The 15,286-nt window shown below is 38.4% G+C and overlaps 1 protein-coding gene across 3 annotated transcripts in view; it reads left to right on the top strand.

Annotated features, from left to right (window-relative positions):
- The window catches only part of llgl1 (LLGL scribble cell polarity complex component 1), a 41,114-nt gene that overhangs the window by 21,364 nt on the left and 4,464 nt on the right, over positions 1 to 15,286 (top strand). For 2 of the 3 annotated variants that reach the window (XM_039686559.2, XM_039686558.2), the window contains exons 6-22: positions 595 to 757; positions 1,091 to 1,226; positions 3,621 to 3,675; positions 3,771 to 3,925; positions 4,495 to 4,712; positions 5,376 to 5,443; positions 5,610 to 5,763; positions 7,102 to 7,206; positions 7,820 to 8,112; positions 9,895 to 10,048; positions 10,162 to 10,303; positions 12,373 to 12,656; positions 12,745 to 13,009; positions 13,106 to 13,220; positions 14,118 to 14,188; positions 14,479 to 14,602; positions 14,683 to 14,784. In XM_039686559.2, the coding sequence (XP_039542493.2) occupies positions 595 to 757; positions 1,091 to 1,226; positions 3,621 to 3,675; positions 3,771 to 3,925; positions 4,495 to 4,712; positions 5,376 to 5,443; positions 5,610 to 5,763; positions 7,102 to 7,206; positions 7,820 to 8,112; positions 9,895 to 10,048; positions 10,162 to 10,303; positions 12,373 to 12,656; positions 12,745 to 13,009; positions 13,106 to 13,220; positions 14,118 to 14,188; positions 14,479 to 14,602; positions 14,683 to 14,761 (2,581 nt within the window). In that variant the 3' untranslated portion in view covers positions 14,762 to 14,784. The remainder of the gene's footprint in view (positions 1 to 594; positions 758 to 1,090; positions 1,227 to 3,620; positions 3,676 to 3,770; positions 3,926 to 4,494; positions 4,713 to 5,375; positions 5,444 to 5,609; positions 5,764 to 7,101; positions 7,207 to 7,819; positions 8,113 to 9,894; positions 10,049 to 10,161; positions 10,304 to 12,372; positions 12,657 to 12,744; positions 13,010 to 13,105; positions 13,221 to 14,117; positions 14,189 to 14,478; positions 14,603 to 14,682; positions 14,785 to 15,286) is intronic. The other variant, XM_039686560.2, reaches the window with a different exon arrangement.

Genomic DNA, 15,286 nt, shown 5'->3' with positions numbered 1-15,286 from the left:
TTTTGATTGGTCATCATTTGTCTGGCTTTCAAACTGAATTTAAGCATGTCAGCGTCTGATAATGGTGTGTCAACTTCTGCCGTGTTACTCTCGTGTTTGAACCACTGATATTTTTTGAGTTGTTTTTTGAACTTTGCGTTTTCTTTCCAAACATGAATCAAGAGTAATTGTTACCAAATGTTCAATACATTGTTCTCAAAGCTCACAGATTGGTTTATTCTTCACTCATTGAACCCAGAGACCTGCACATTTTTCCATGTGAAATGCTTTTCCACACAAGCCTGCATTTGAATCTGCTGAGACTGAAAGTGCTGAGTGAAGTTTTGCTGTGAAGGTTTTCTGTAACCTCTGATGTGTACTTCAGTAGCGCTCTGTGTTTGGGGAGTTAAGTAGTGTGTACTCAGATTTGTGTTTTTATACCAAATAGAAGTGCAGTTGAGCGGCCCTACAAAGAGAATAAATCTCCCAAATGTTTTCTAGTGCAGCATAGCTCTTGGTTTTGTCATTTATCCCTAGGTTTTCTGTATCTTCTATGTAGTCTGAATAAAATCTTGCCGTGTAATCTTATTCACGACTCCGTTTTCCCCTCTTCAGTGTTCCAGAAGAGTACAAGTGTGGAAAATCATTGGGGCCGGTGGAGTCCTTGCAGGAACATCCAAAAGACTCTGATAAAATCCTCATTGGGTACAGCAGAGGTCTGGTTGTACTCTGGGACCTCAACAGCCGGCATGTAGACAACCTTTTCCTGGGAAAGCAGGTGGGTGTGTGTGTGCAAGTTTGTTTGATGTCTCTCAAATGGCTTTCAGCAAATTTTGCGGTCATGAGCTTGAAACTTTAAACATTGATGTCTATGTTTCTATTTTAATTCTAAGTTTGTCTGTAAATGTCAAATAATTACACTCCTGACTTTCAAAGGGAGCAGGTCAAGAGATCTGTCGGAGACTCATAACTCTGCTTAACATCAAGCATGGATGATTTAAAGATGCAATTTAAGTTGTCCAGATGGTTTAACTCAAACCTTTTGACTTCCTTTCAACATCTTTGGTCCTTTTTTGACACTGTGTATTGTGTTGGACTGTCACTCTTGCAGCAGCTGGAGAGTTTGGTCTGGGAACGGTCGGGGAACAGCTTTGTTAGTTCCCATAGTGATGGCGGATACATGGTGTGGGCTGTCAGCAGCAGCAATCCCTGCACCTTTGACCCAATCTCATCCACCATACCATATGGTGAGCCACAACACATGCCAATTACACAGCCTTTCCCTTTTCTTTTTGTTTCACTCACACATACTTTGTTAGCAGTAAGAGTCATGTAATGACTACTTCTTTCCAAAACATATATCTTTCTGACCCCAAACGTGGATTAAATATTAGTGAACATCACTGAGGCCAGTTGTTGTATGATGCATATACATTTTGAACAAAGCCAAGCTCCAGTCACTTGATAAAAGTCTGGTACAATTTCAGTCGTACTAGAGTAGTCGTTCCTAAACTTTTTAGATTGGCGTACAACTTGAGGTACAACCACCTCTCTTCCACTTGGACCGCTGTAGACCTTTTCCATGAAGGGGCAATAATTGCTTTAAAAAACTTTAATAAAGGCAAAGTTTTTTCTAACCCTATTCATGTATTGTCAAATTCTTAAAATTCCATTAATTTAATTATTACTATAATTAATAAAGCAATAAATTAAACTAAATCCATAATTTCAATCAGATGAAATCGGCATCAGCAAGCTGCATATAGATGTGTTCACACAGATTAATGCTGCTCAGAGGTGGCATGAATGCAATTACAGTGGCATAAATAATGTTTTGAGATAATGTTTTAAATGACAAAGTTCAACAGAGAAATCAAATATGATGAGGAAAAACAAAGTGATTCTTTTAAATGTCAACCAGTTAGTGGCTGTTAGTCACGGTCTGAGTGAGTGAGTCATTCATTCATTCAGCAAAGAAGTGAGTGGCTGTATTTATGAATGGGTCATTGAATCATTGACTCTCCCGATTCGTTCAAAGCCGCTGATTAATTTACTAACAAAACACTGCTGTGTGTTGCTTGGAGATGCACAACAGTTCTGCTGTGGCTTTTGTTGTATTTCGTTTGAAAATAGAGCACACAATTAGCCTGGGTTTCCCCATACCGCCTTTGCGCATCCTAATTTTATTCACTCTGCTAGGCAGTCTGGATACCATGGAGCAAATTTTCGCCTCAGTGAGGAGAGCAATCTCAGAACTCTTGTTTTAAGTAATTTAGAATGCAAACAAATCTCTGACTCATCGTCTAATTTCTTTTTGCTCTACATTGAAACGGTTGATTGAGCTACGTACAGGCGCATTTGATAGACATTCGTAACACCCCATAAACGGCTCTGGGCATTCGTAAACCACGCCTCAAATACGATAAAACGAACATGTGGTTCCCAGGCTAGCTCATGTTAGCCGGGCTAGCACACAATACTGACAATTAGGACACCATTAGGTCACTTGATGGAGTTTTTCGGTTCTTTGCCACTGTTGCCTTTGGCTTGCTCAGTTGGAGATATTCAAATTAATTAACCAATCATTAATACCATTGATCAGCTCTACCAAACGTGGTTTTTCCACTAAGAAACGAACATTATTATTATGTTTTGATTGATACTGTGAAGCTGCTTTGATGCAATCCATATTGTGAAAAGCGCTATATAAATATACTTGACTTGACAATTCAAATCATTTAATATTGCCCTTTTGCTTGTTGAACTGTTGTATAAAATGTCACAATTGCAAGCATGTGGATATTCGGGAAATTTTTATTCTTGCTCGTATAATATATATTCTCAACATTTACAAACAAGAACTGACACAGGGTATGTTTATGTATTTAATTTTTTAAGAGTTTAAGTGTTATTCGATGTCTATGTACCATTTGTGTCTATATTTGTTCGTCATGCTAGTAAGTGATAAATCCCCACTTTTACAAAGAATGGCAATAGTGTAGAACCTATTATATGGATGCTGCTTTGGTGGATGCGGTCATTTTTGATCACACAAGATGATTTCATTTGATTTTGTCATATTTGACCTTTAAACGGCACAAACATGTTCCTGTTTTTTACATTAGATGTGGCATTTTGCCTGTTAAAAATGAATGCACAATTCATTTTTAAGGGATGAACTGAATGGCAAAACTCAGCATTTTGTTCACATTACATTTGAAAAAGACTAGCTATTGTTTTATTCTGATTGAAATCAAACGTTTCACATGCATGCAAATGCACATCCTTTTTTTCTTTGTTTTGTTTTTTGTTGTGCAGATACATTGTAGTAATTCCAGTAGCCATCAGCCATAGATGGCTGGTTACATGTTTGGATAACTTGCACAATGTCAGGAAATGTTGTTATGTGGCAAAGCTTAGGGTCTGTTCAACTTTTGTAATCGGCCATTAAAATCCTTTTCCAGACCTATTAAAGGGATTGTAAACCTCAAATGCACTCTTCACTATTTGCTGATGGTTTGTTGACACAAACCGCTTGGGGATCTACGGATATTTTCCATTTTTTAACATGAACTCTGCCAAGATTACTGTATTTTTGGTGGTTTCTCTCAAACTCAGTTTTTGTGTCTTATTCATCTCAGGCCCCTTTCCCTGCAAAGCCGTGAACAAGATCCTGTGGAGGACAACAGAATCAGGGTTTGTGCCATAATGTGTGAGAAATGAAATCCCATAATCTCATGTTTTAGCTCTGCTGGTTTGACTCAGGAGGGTGTCCTCTGTTGTCCCTGTAGAGCTCCTCTAGTGTTGTTCAGTGGCGGTATGCCCAGAGCCAGCTATGGAGACAGACACTGCTTAACCATCCTGCAGGACAGCAGCCACGTCACCCTGGACTTCACCTCGCGTGTCATAGACTTCTTCACCATTCACTGCACAGACAGAGACAAGGGTGAGTGGGTCAGGTGGTGTGGTTGTTTTGAATAGTTAAAAACACTGTATCTGTCTAATAATAATAATAATAATATTCTTCTTATTATTGAATAATTATTGAATTCTAAGTTTGGTCTTTTATGGTCACTTTAACTTCAAAAGCCCTAAAATCAACAAACAATATTTTCTTCACACACAGTAGTGTGAAACGTTTTTCATGCCCCTTTTGACTGACAGGATATAATCTGCCCTGATAATTGGCTGATTTTAAACAAAAGAATTGCTTTTATCGGCCGATACAAATTGGCTGATTCATTTCATGGGTGCATCCCTAGTAAAATTGTACCATAAATACATGCTGTCATATAAACGTACAGCTGAATCTATACCATCATACTGCCAGCTGTAGTTATAAGTTTAAACTCCTACATGGGGCAATCACTAAATTATCACCATTGTACCCTTGATCATGGCACTTGGACCCGGGTTGTAATAACCCGTTCTATAAATCACTGATGATACATGTGTCTGCTAAATGGTTATTTTTATTTCCTGTGCATGGACTTTAGTTATTTTTGTGCCTCACAGAATTTGACGAGCCATCAGCTCTTGTGGTTCTTTTGGAAGAGGAGCTGGTAGTGATTGATCTTCAGATTGCTGGCTGGCCCACTGTCCCTGCTCCCTATCTGGCTCCTCTGCACTCCTCCGCCATCACCTTTTCATGTCACATCTCAAACGTGCCTCCCAAGCTTTGGGAGAGAGTGATCAGTGCTGGCCAACAGCAGTGTCCTTTGCAGAACTATGAGGTGGGTGAATTGGGGACTCCACACAAAGACCCCAAACTTGCGGGTTTTTTTTTTTTTTTAAATTTTATTTAATTTAATTTAGTTTTTATTTTTATTTTTTTGTGTTGGTTTTAAAATGTTGGAGGCAGGGATAATATTGGTAGCTGAACGTATTATTGAGTTATAGTAAAAAAAAAAAAGTGTATTAATTTGTTTCAGATTCTTTCAAAATACTGTATAAAGCCAAAATCTGGATAATGTGTAAAATGTTGCTATTGCAAATTATGTGTTGCTGTTTGAATAACAAGACATGTAAATGGAGGAAATCCAACTCTGTCAATGTTTTTTCCAATTCAGCAGAAAACTGCTGCATTTCAAATAACATCTGTTATGAGTATAACGTTAACATTATTAAACTAACACCTCCCTTCGTTTTTGTTACTGTTATATAAATGAATTAATTTAATACAGCACGCTCATACTGTATTTTTAGATTTAATGGCTTTGGAGCAAGTGATTGTGACTTTCTGAAATGGATTTTATTTAACAACCTCTAGTAAAACATAAACCAGCATCAAAGTTTTTATTTAATGTTATTTCATTACAGAATTAAAAGTTTTCCAGATGTATTTTCATTGAAGTGGCTGGCCTGAAGTGTTTTTTTCCCCCTCTGTATTTTGACAGAATTGGCCAATTTGTGGAGGGAAAAACTTAGCACCTGATCCAAAGCAAAAAGAACTACTGTTAACCGGGTGAGTTTGTTTTATTTTTATTTATTTTATTTTAAGCTCTGTTTCCTTTACATATTACAAATCAAAAGTTATTTGAACAGCTGCTCCTTAAAGGATTTGATAAAACGTCCTACAGGCTTTAATTTGTTTGGATCAGTTGTCAGGATGGTTTTTGTTTGTCTTTTAGTCACGAGGACGGTACAGTGCGCTTCTGGGATGCTTCGGGAGTGTCGCTCAAACCTCTCTACAAACTGAGCACAGCGAACATCTTTCAGACAGACTGCGACCACAACGACAGCTTAACGCAGGCTGGGGAGGAGGAATGGCCTCCTTTCAGAAAGGTCGGGGATTATTTGGGAGTTCTGATGATTTTTTTTATTTATTTATTTTTTGTAGGCACTATCACATCATATGAACGCGGGGATATATGTTATCTTATTTTATTTTACTCTGTTTTCTTTCACAAGGTCAGCTTCAGATCTGCAAGTTTCTTGACCTCTCACTTCTCTTTGTTTTCCTAATCCACCTCTTCCTCTTCTTCAGCTTCTCCATAAAATGCAGACTGCAGTCTGGCGTGTGGCCCATTTAGACATATGGGATTCACACTGGAGTTGATTCCGTTTGCACCTTAATTAAAAGCAGACCGTCTGCCTGACGACTGAAATGCTTTGCTAGCGTCTGCTGAAAATGAAGCACATTGTTGCTCTGGATGGCACTGCTGCATTGCTTTTTGTTTTATTGTTTTTTTTTTCTTCTTTCCTCATAACATGCACATTCCTCTTTTCTTTGTTCTTGACTTTGTCAGCATCTGTTTGGGCAGGAGCAGACGTGGTTTGAGGGTCAATGTGTCTAGAGGGGAAGGAAATAAAGTCTTATATTGTTACCGATTGCATTATATTATGTTGTAGTGAAGTCGAGCTATATGGCTGATGCTTTTTCTTTAAGGGTGTATGGATGTTTTTTTTTTTAATTTTTCTTTTGTCTTAACTGTCACAAAATATCTTCTATATGCTAAAGTAGAGTATTTTTTTTTAAGTGTACCCTTGAGTATGCGTAGTAGAAACAACAGTAGGCCCAGTGTTGCCACGTTGTGGAACAACTGATTTGTGTAAAAGAAATTAAATATGCATGTGCGTAAAAGTTGTTTACGCCGTCAGGTGCATTCAAGTCACTTTTGTTAAGCATGGCGGTACCTTCTCTTACTTAAAACAAAAAACCGAAGGTTTTTGTACCCTACTTCCAGAAAATGAAGAACATGTTTTGTTTTGTTGTAAATGAAAAAGCCTGATAATATCAATGCTAAATGCCAGTAAATATTGTGGTATATCCACGTTTTTCTCTCTAACACGCCCCCAATTCATAAAGTTCGGTGCTTCCAACTCGTATTAACGACTTTCTGGTGGCGTTCATGTGCGTTTAACTTGTAAATACCATCTTTTCAACATGACTTGTCTTGAACGGGTGGCGGGTGTGCTATTCTAGTGATGAAATTTGCATCATGCACAATGTACATGGACATGGACAATGTATACTTTGGGCTTTACTAGACTTAATTGATTCATGTGTGTTTTTTTACACTATACATTCCTCATAAATAGGATGTTGCTGCACTGTTTGAGCAGCTTTATAAATCAACGAAGAATTATAACAATCTATGTTTGCCTTTTATTTGTTTCCAGGTGGGCTGTTTTGACCCATACAGTGACGATCCTAGGCTAGGAATCCAGAAGATCAGCCTCTGTAAATACAGTGGAAAACTGGTGGTGGCTGGAACTGCTGGACAAGTAGGATCACTAGTTTTTAATGATTTAATGTAAATATATCCACATAGGCAGCATTATACACTTAATGAAATCTCATAACATCTTGACTCTGTCCATCCAAAAATCATCTGTTGGATTCAACATGGATTCATCCCATCTCCTTAGGAGAAAACCTGTGCCATTTGAAAATTCCTAAAGGCCATTCACACCAAGGATGATAACTATAACAATAAAGATATAGCTCTAAAAACACTTTAAATATAAAAGAATAGCAGAGTCCACGTCACAACTATAACAAAACGGCACAGAAAAATTATATATTTAGAAATTAACCTTCAGAAAGTTTTTTTTTCCAGCTGACTAACGATAAAAACATGGACAGCCAATCAGAATCCAGCCTGCCTTAAAGAACTTGAGCATTTAATGCGGCAGACGACAAACCTGCAGCACGATTAGCATAAACAGAATGATGTCATCCACTGGCGTGAATGCTAATGCAGTTATCGCTATAGTTATTGGTGTGAACGAGTCTTAGTAATGTTGCCTAGCCCTAGATGGAAAGCTCACTAGGATTTCAAATGATTATGGTCTGCACAAAAATAAATGATATTAGTGTGTTAAACTCTGTTCACAGGTTATAGTTATGGTTCTAAGTGATGAGAAGTCCGATCACATGATTGATGTGGCCACGGTGGACCTGCTCCAGGACCGAGAGGGTTTTACGTGGAAGGGTCATGACCGGCTGCCTCCTAAGATGGGCCCGGTAGAGTTTGCTCCTGGATTCCAGCCGGTTGTCCTGGTGCAGTGCATGCCGCCCGCGGCCGTTACTGCGGTAACCCTGCACGCAGAGTGGAACCTCATTGCCTTTGGCACCAGTCATGGCTTTGGCCTCTTTGACTATCATCGACGGAGTTCTGTGCTGGCGAGGTAACTTATGGGGCCATCCAAGACTGCTGTATTACTTGGCCAAATGCTTGTTCAGGAGCACTTATAATCAGTGCTTCAAACTGAAAGATTAATGTCATTTGCTATGAAGATATTGAAGTATTCTAAGTTGGGGTTGGCTCAATAGCAGAATTTGAATTGGTAGATATACTGGCCCTGGTAACTTGGTAATAATACATTAAAGGGTTATTAGTTTAAGTACAATTTAAGTTCCGCCATTAATTACTCACCCTCAGGTTGTTACAAACCTGTAAGAATCTGTTCATCTTTGAAACACAAAGGACTTTTTGTTGATATCTGAGAGATTCCTGTCCTTCCATTGACACACTACTAGCACATAAAGAGATCGTTAAACGAATCATATCACAAAGTTTTTGAAGAGACTCGATCGCTTTATATGATGAACATATTGAATTTAGGCTTTTATACACATGTAAACATTGACATTGAATTTTGGGTGAACCATCCCTTTAATGGTGGAACATTTGTAAATTAATAAGTGAAATGTGAATTTTTTTTTCATGTTCAAGCCCATCTTCAAATTAAGTTGGGTCATAAAATTAATTATCTTGATGAGCATGTCTCATCTGAAACTGCATTTCCAAACAAATTCTACAAATATTCCAGAACACAAACTCAATAAAAATATATGATCCAAAAAATTGACCTGGATTCACATACTATGTATTTCTAAGACCCCGTTTACACCTGGTATTAAAATGCGATCTGTATCCAGATAAGTTATCCGGATAATAAGTACTGATTCCATTTACACCTGGCCACATAAATGTGTTTTTGCAAAACGGATATAAATCCGATCTTCACCTCCTGCGTTAAATGCAGATTTATTGGATTGCACGCCACCAAAAGCAACAGATCTGAGCGGCATTTTATTGATCATCAGCTAATTTCCAAATCAGAGACATCAATAAGAGAGAGTGGCAACAGGCCTGGTAAGATAATTTCGTTTCTTTACTTGAAGATGTGTTAACTGCGTCTGTGACTTACTTTCACTTTTATTTGCGATGTTTGCACGTTGAATAGACGCTCAGCTGCTCATCTGCGGTGATGCGTGTCGCATCTGATTAGGCTATAACATGACATATAGCCTATATAACACGCTCTCACTCGTTTATTTTTTAGCATTTTTGGGAGGAGTAAAATATACATATGTGGTTTCAACAACCAGATTGCGTTTACATCTAGTAAAGATCCGGACACAATGCGAGCCAGACTACCTCCAGATGTGGTCAGGCAGATCCGATCACGATCCGATCACAACGCGTTTACACCTTGCATTAACATGCGTTTTTTATTATCCGGATAACTTATCTGGATACAGATCGCATTTTAATACCAGGTGTAAACAGGGTCTAACATGTGATATTCTCGCATATTCAGCATCTGTCACAAAAATGTGGTAGTAATAGTATTATATAGCAACAAGAATAGTGATAATTTATGATTTTATTAGATCATACATTTTATAATTTTTCAAAATTTTAAATAATTGTATTTAATATAAATAATAATACTAATAAAATAATACCTATTTTATAACTTTTTTTATTGGTATAGTAATGGTAATTGATTATCCATTGAATTAGCCAATGGATGCATTGGATTGTTATAGGTATGCAGTTAAGCCCTAATCTGAATAAGCATTTCCTTCAGCCGTTACAGCAGAATAACCTCATAGCATATTAATAAAGATCTGACTTTTGTATGAATGGAGTTTGCTTCAAAGGAAGGTTCTTTCCATAGGTGCACCCTACACCCCAATGACTCTCTGGCTATGGAGGGCCCGCTGTCTCGAGTCAAGTCTCTGAAGAAATCCCTGCGCCAGTCCTTCAGACGAATCCGGAAGAGCAGAGTCTCAGGAAAGAAACGTGCCGTGGTTAATAGTCCCACCGGTAAGGTGAGTGTCTGGAAGTCTCTCGTACATGCCTCACCATCTCACAGGTTTTTGTGATACTGGGAAATGAGGCCATTGAGTCTGCGGACGATGACGATGATCTTTGTTTTCATCAGGTGCGGGAGGCTAATGCCCAGTTGGCGGAGCACGATGCTGAGGTGACGCCGGTGCAGAGACGGATTGAGCCCCGTTCTGCAGACGACTCGCTGTCTGGGGTGGTGCGCTGCCTCTGCTTCGCTGACACATTCCTCAGAGATGGTGAGAAAAAGGGCACAGTGTGACATGACTAAAATGCGCTTTTTAAACTAATACTGTAACTGTATTTATTAATTATACAATTTACTTCTGTACATGCAATTTGGTGCATTGTATGTACATTTAAAGTACTTGAATTCAATTACCATTTGTTGTACATGCCTGTTTTATACATCTGTTATTGAACCAGTTTAAGCCAGACGAGTATAAGCTATTTTGCTTTGAGTCTAATCTAGAACTCTGAGTGTAGAGAAAAGGAGTGCCGTTTTACTTTATTTAGTTTTGTCTGTCCTGTGTGAAATATGTAGGCTGATGTGTATATTATTGTCTAACCTGATCATGGCTGTTACACATTCGCTCACGTTTTTGTGGTGTTAAAGTTATTTACACTTTAACGCCACAAAATAGAGTCACTCTATATTATGATGTCTGGGTCACAAGCATGAGGCAGCCTCATTTCCCACATCTTCAAAATATATGACCTCCTAACTCAAAACAGGCTCTTGCACAATAGTGATCAGATCATTTTTAGGGAGAGCTAAATTTCCATGAGAGAGTTTCGAACAAAGTGTTACAGTATTGTTTATTAGTGCAATGAATTAAAATGTTTCATAATAGTTGAATAACTTTGCGTTTGTACTGTGCAGTTATGGGTGTGAGTGGTTTGTTTTTGGAACATTATCATAGGTCAAGTCAGGTTACTATTGTCTGAAACAGCTGTGCTGACTGAATAGGGAAAACTAAAAAATTTGTTCAGTCACACAAAACGCATAAAATTGAGAAACGCAAATCAGGTCATGGAGAATGCTACTAATAATATTTTAAGTGGAATCAGATGTTCTATAACAGAGATACCCAAAACTACAATGAACGAATATGTTTATATACTCCATAGGTTACAGATATTGGAAATTATGCATGATTTTTTTTTTTTTACTGTTTTTGAAAGAACCTTCTTATGCCCAGCCCACCAAGGCTGCATTTATTTGATTAAAAATACAGCAAAAACAGTAGTACTATGTACAATGAAAGTACTGAAAATTACACTTAAAAAATTACACTTTAAAAAAAGTTTACTATTTGAATATATTTTAAAATGTGATTTATTCCTGTGATGTCAAAGCTGCATTTTCACGATTGTCGTCCTTCAGAAATCAGCCTAATATGATGATTTGCTGCTCAAGAAACGTTATTATCATCAATGTTGAAAATATGTGGCATAAGTTTGCCTAAAGATCAAAATAACTTATCAGTATGATAAGATGTGCTTATTTTGTTCAGCTTGCTCTTGCCATTCATTATGCTGTTTTAGTACTTGTTCAATTCAATCATTTTTTTTAAATTCAATAGTAGATCAGTTATAAAACAGTCTAGTAATTGCTATTAAAATGAGACATTTACATTTTAGTTTAACATTTGGTAAGTGCAAAAGTTTCAGAATCTGTCATTGAAAATCCCATACCAGTTAAACACTTGAGCATATACCTCGCCCTGTCAAGTCACCTTTATTTATATAGAGCTTTTTATAATACAGATTGTTTCAAAGCAGCTGTATAGTGATAACAGGAAATGAATGCAACAGAGTTTGTTTTTGCTGTACAGCAGCTCTAGAAGAAAATAGTATCATACTGTAGTCCAGCTTAAGTTCAGTGATGGTTCATTTTTGTTGTAAAAATTTGATTAGTTTCCGTTCTATTTCACAGTAGTCAACATTTGAAGTGGACCAAAACCTTTTAGTTATACATGAATTTTGGACAATACCTGTTCTTGTCTTAGGATAACATTGATGAACTTTTTTGATCCACTTCAAATGTTGACTACTGTGTGTATATATAGCCGCATTGGAGAAAACAGTGCTGTCATTTGTTCAGCAAAAGGCGACAGTGACCCTGTCCCAAATGGCACTCTAAACACTTGCGGTCTTCCTATGAGTCCACACTTTTTTGACGTAATGCCTCATTTACAAAACGTTTCTTCTCAGGAGTCAAAAAGACAATCATGTATTGATATGGAAAATAATCTGTTCATTATGGCATGCTATAGGCCACCATCATTTTTCCTTCGTTTCTCAGGAACGCATCATGGCCCTACAATGTGGGCCGGCACAAACTCTGGCTCGGTGTACGCATACGCTCTGGATGTACCCTCGCAGGAGAAGTTCTCTGAGCAGAGTGTGGAGGCCCTGCTGGGCAAAGAGATCCAGCTCATGCACAGAGCTCCAGTGGTGTCCATCGCTGTGCTGGATGGTCGAGGAACCCCTCTGCCAGAGCCGTACGAAGTCTCCAGAGATCTGGCCAAAGCTCCAGACATGCAGGGCAGCCACTCGGTTCTCATTGCTTCTGAAGAGCAGTTTAAGGTTGGGATATTTACAACTAAATCTATCATTAAATGGATCGTAAAAAAGCTAAATTTGAAGTGGATATTCTATTTTCTGCTTTGTGTAGATTTTCACGCTGCCTAAAGTAAGCGCAAAAACAAAGTTCAAGTTGACCGCCCATGAGGGCTGTCGAGTACGGAAGGTGGCGCTGTCGAACTTCACCAGCGTGAGCTCTGAAGAGTACTCGGAGAACGCTTTAGTGTGCCTTACCAATCTGGGTGACCTCCACGTGTTCAGTGTGCCAGCTCTGAGACCGCAAGTCCGCTACGACTGCATTCGCAAAGAAGACATCAGTGGCATTGCTTCCTGTGTGTTCACGAAGACTGGACAAGGTTAGTAGTTCATTCTCAAACAGCCTGCAAATCATTTCTAGCTCGGAGCCTTTCCGCTGGAATGAGGTTCAACTAAATTGACTTCCACTTTATCAGGGTTCTACCTGATTTCGCCCTCGGAGTACGAGCGCTTCTCGCTGTCAGCTCGTGTGATCACAGAGCCACTGTGCCGATTGGATGTGGAGCGACCTCACGATCTCTCTGAACACGGGTGAGTAACATAGATTTCACTAATTATTATGCCACGGGCCGACCAAAATACTCATCCAAACATAGACCTCTACAGTATACACTGAATTAAGAATAAATTGTACTCCTGGGCGTCAGTCATAGCCAATTGGAAGATATTTGATGTACAAAATGCAATTGTTTGGATCAGTGAGATTTCACTGTTGGAAGGGTTAGTTCACCCAAAAATGAAAATTCTGTCGGTATTTACTCACTCTCATGTTGTTCCAACCCCGTAAGACCTTCGTTCATCTTCAGAACACAAATTAAGATATTTTTGATGAAATCTGAGAGCTGGATCACTCCTGCATACTAGTCCATAGGCTTCTTGAGGGATTGAAACTTGCCGGCCTCAAAGTTATTAAAGACATCCTTAAAATAGTCCTTTTTGTGTGCAAAAAACAAACAAAAATAACAACTTTATTTCAACTATTCACTTGCTTCTCTAGTCAGTTAACATAGTGTGATAGCGTAGAGCTACGTCACACGTAGGCTCACTATTGGCCGACGCTGGTCATGTGTGTGATGCGTGTGACGTACAATAACAGAAGCTATTAAACTAGTAACATGAGTTACTAGGAAATGAAAAGTTGAAATAAAGTTATTTTTGTTGTTGTTTTTTGCGCACAAAAAGTGTTCTCGTTGCTTGATAAAGTTAAGATTGAGCCACTGTAGTCACTTGGACTATTTTAACGATGTCTTTAATAACTTTTCGAGGCCGAAAAACCATAAAAAGCCATAAACCAACCCCAAACCTTTGAACATTTTTATGTTAAAGATGGCTAATTTTGGTGGATCCATCATCAGTCATGTCCCTGATATTCAGAGAATAGTTCTTCTGCATTTTCAGCAAATTTCAGTCTTTTTTTTGCATTTCCAGCACGACGCTCCCACCACAGGCTAATGGAACACACAAGACACAAGCAGAGAACAAGTCTGTTGAAACTGAAGGTAACGGGTCTGCACAAGTCTTGACAAATGGAAAATATATGTCATTCTTCACTCAACAAGCTGAAATAACCAGAGTTTGTGTGGTTTTGTTTTACTGGAAATTAGAATTTTTATGACTGAGGTCTAATTTATGTACTTGTACAGCAGTTAATTTTTCTTTAACTATGATCTCACCCCTTTTGTGACAATACAAATCGCACTGTCAAGAACATGTATTTCATGAAATACAATGATTTCATTCCTTAGGCAGAAAAAACATAAAACAAGATAATATGCTGTCTTTCTGTCAGGTCTGTTGGAGGACATGAGGAGCTCTTTGTCATCGCCCATCCTGGATTCTCCCAACAGCAGTGCCGACATCACTCTGGACACCACTGGAGATCTCACCGTTGAGGACGTCAAAGACTTCTTAATGTGAGCGCCTTTTATTTATCTGTTCTGGTCTATTAGAGTTGAGTGTATTTTGGGTTCCCCTCAATGTTTTGCTTCTTTAGGACTGTGGATGAAGCTGAGAATAACTTCAGGAACATCACAGAGGAGGATGGGAGGCCTCCTGGAATTCTCATCAACTGAGGCGAGCCGGCAGACAGCTGGAGGTGAGGAACGTTTAGCAGTTACGTTGGCCTGTGGAGCGTCTGTGAGCGGAGTGCTGTGGTCTGTAAAGAGTAGACAGGGGATTTGTTATTGGATGCAGAAGGGAGGTGTGTCTGACTGAGTACATGCACCCTGCTGAGCCTGGCAGTTATTTATTGTGCAGATCTGTGCTTGGCTTTAGTTTGCAAAAAAAAAAATAGTGTTAGTGTATTTTGTGAAGGGGAGGAACAAAATATACTTCTAACATCACTATTTTTTTTAGTTGTGTGACAATAGTTCACTTGTTTTCTGAATCCTGTAGCTTTTAAACAAGCTACGATTTTCAACAAGTACAGTAGCAGTATAGCAAACATGTTTTTGTATTAATAATAAACAATGTCTTTTTTTTCCAAGAACAGTTAGAAGAAAATACAAAAAAGAAAATAATATTATTAAAAAGAGAAAACCCAACAAAGTTATACATAACATTAACATAAACTACTAAAATAACATGTCAGGGAAACA

The sequence above is a fragment of the Pimephales promelas genome, chromosome 3 (assembly GCF_988280905.1).
Source record: "Pimephales promelas chromosome 3, fPimPro1.hap1.1, whole genome shotgun sequence".
Taxonomy (NCBI): Eukaryota; Metazoa; Chordata; class Actinopteri; order Cypriniformes; family Leuciscidae; genus Pimephales; species Pimephales promelas.
Note: the sequence above shows the minus strand (reverse complement) of the source record. Positions and strands in the feature narration are given on the sequence as shown.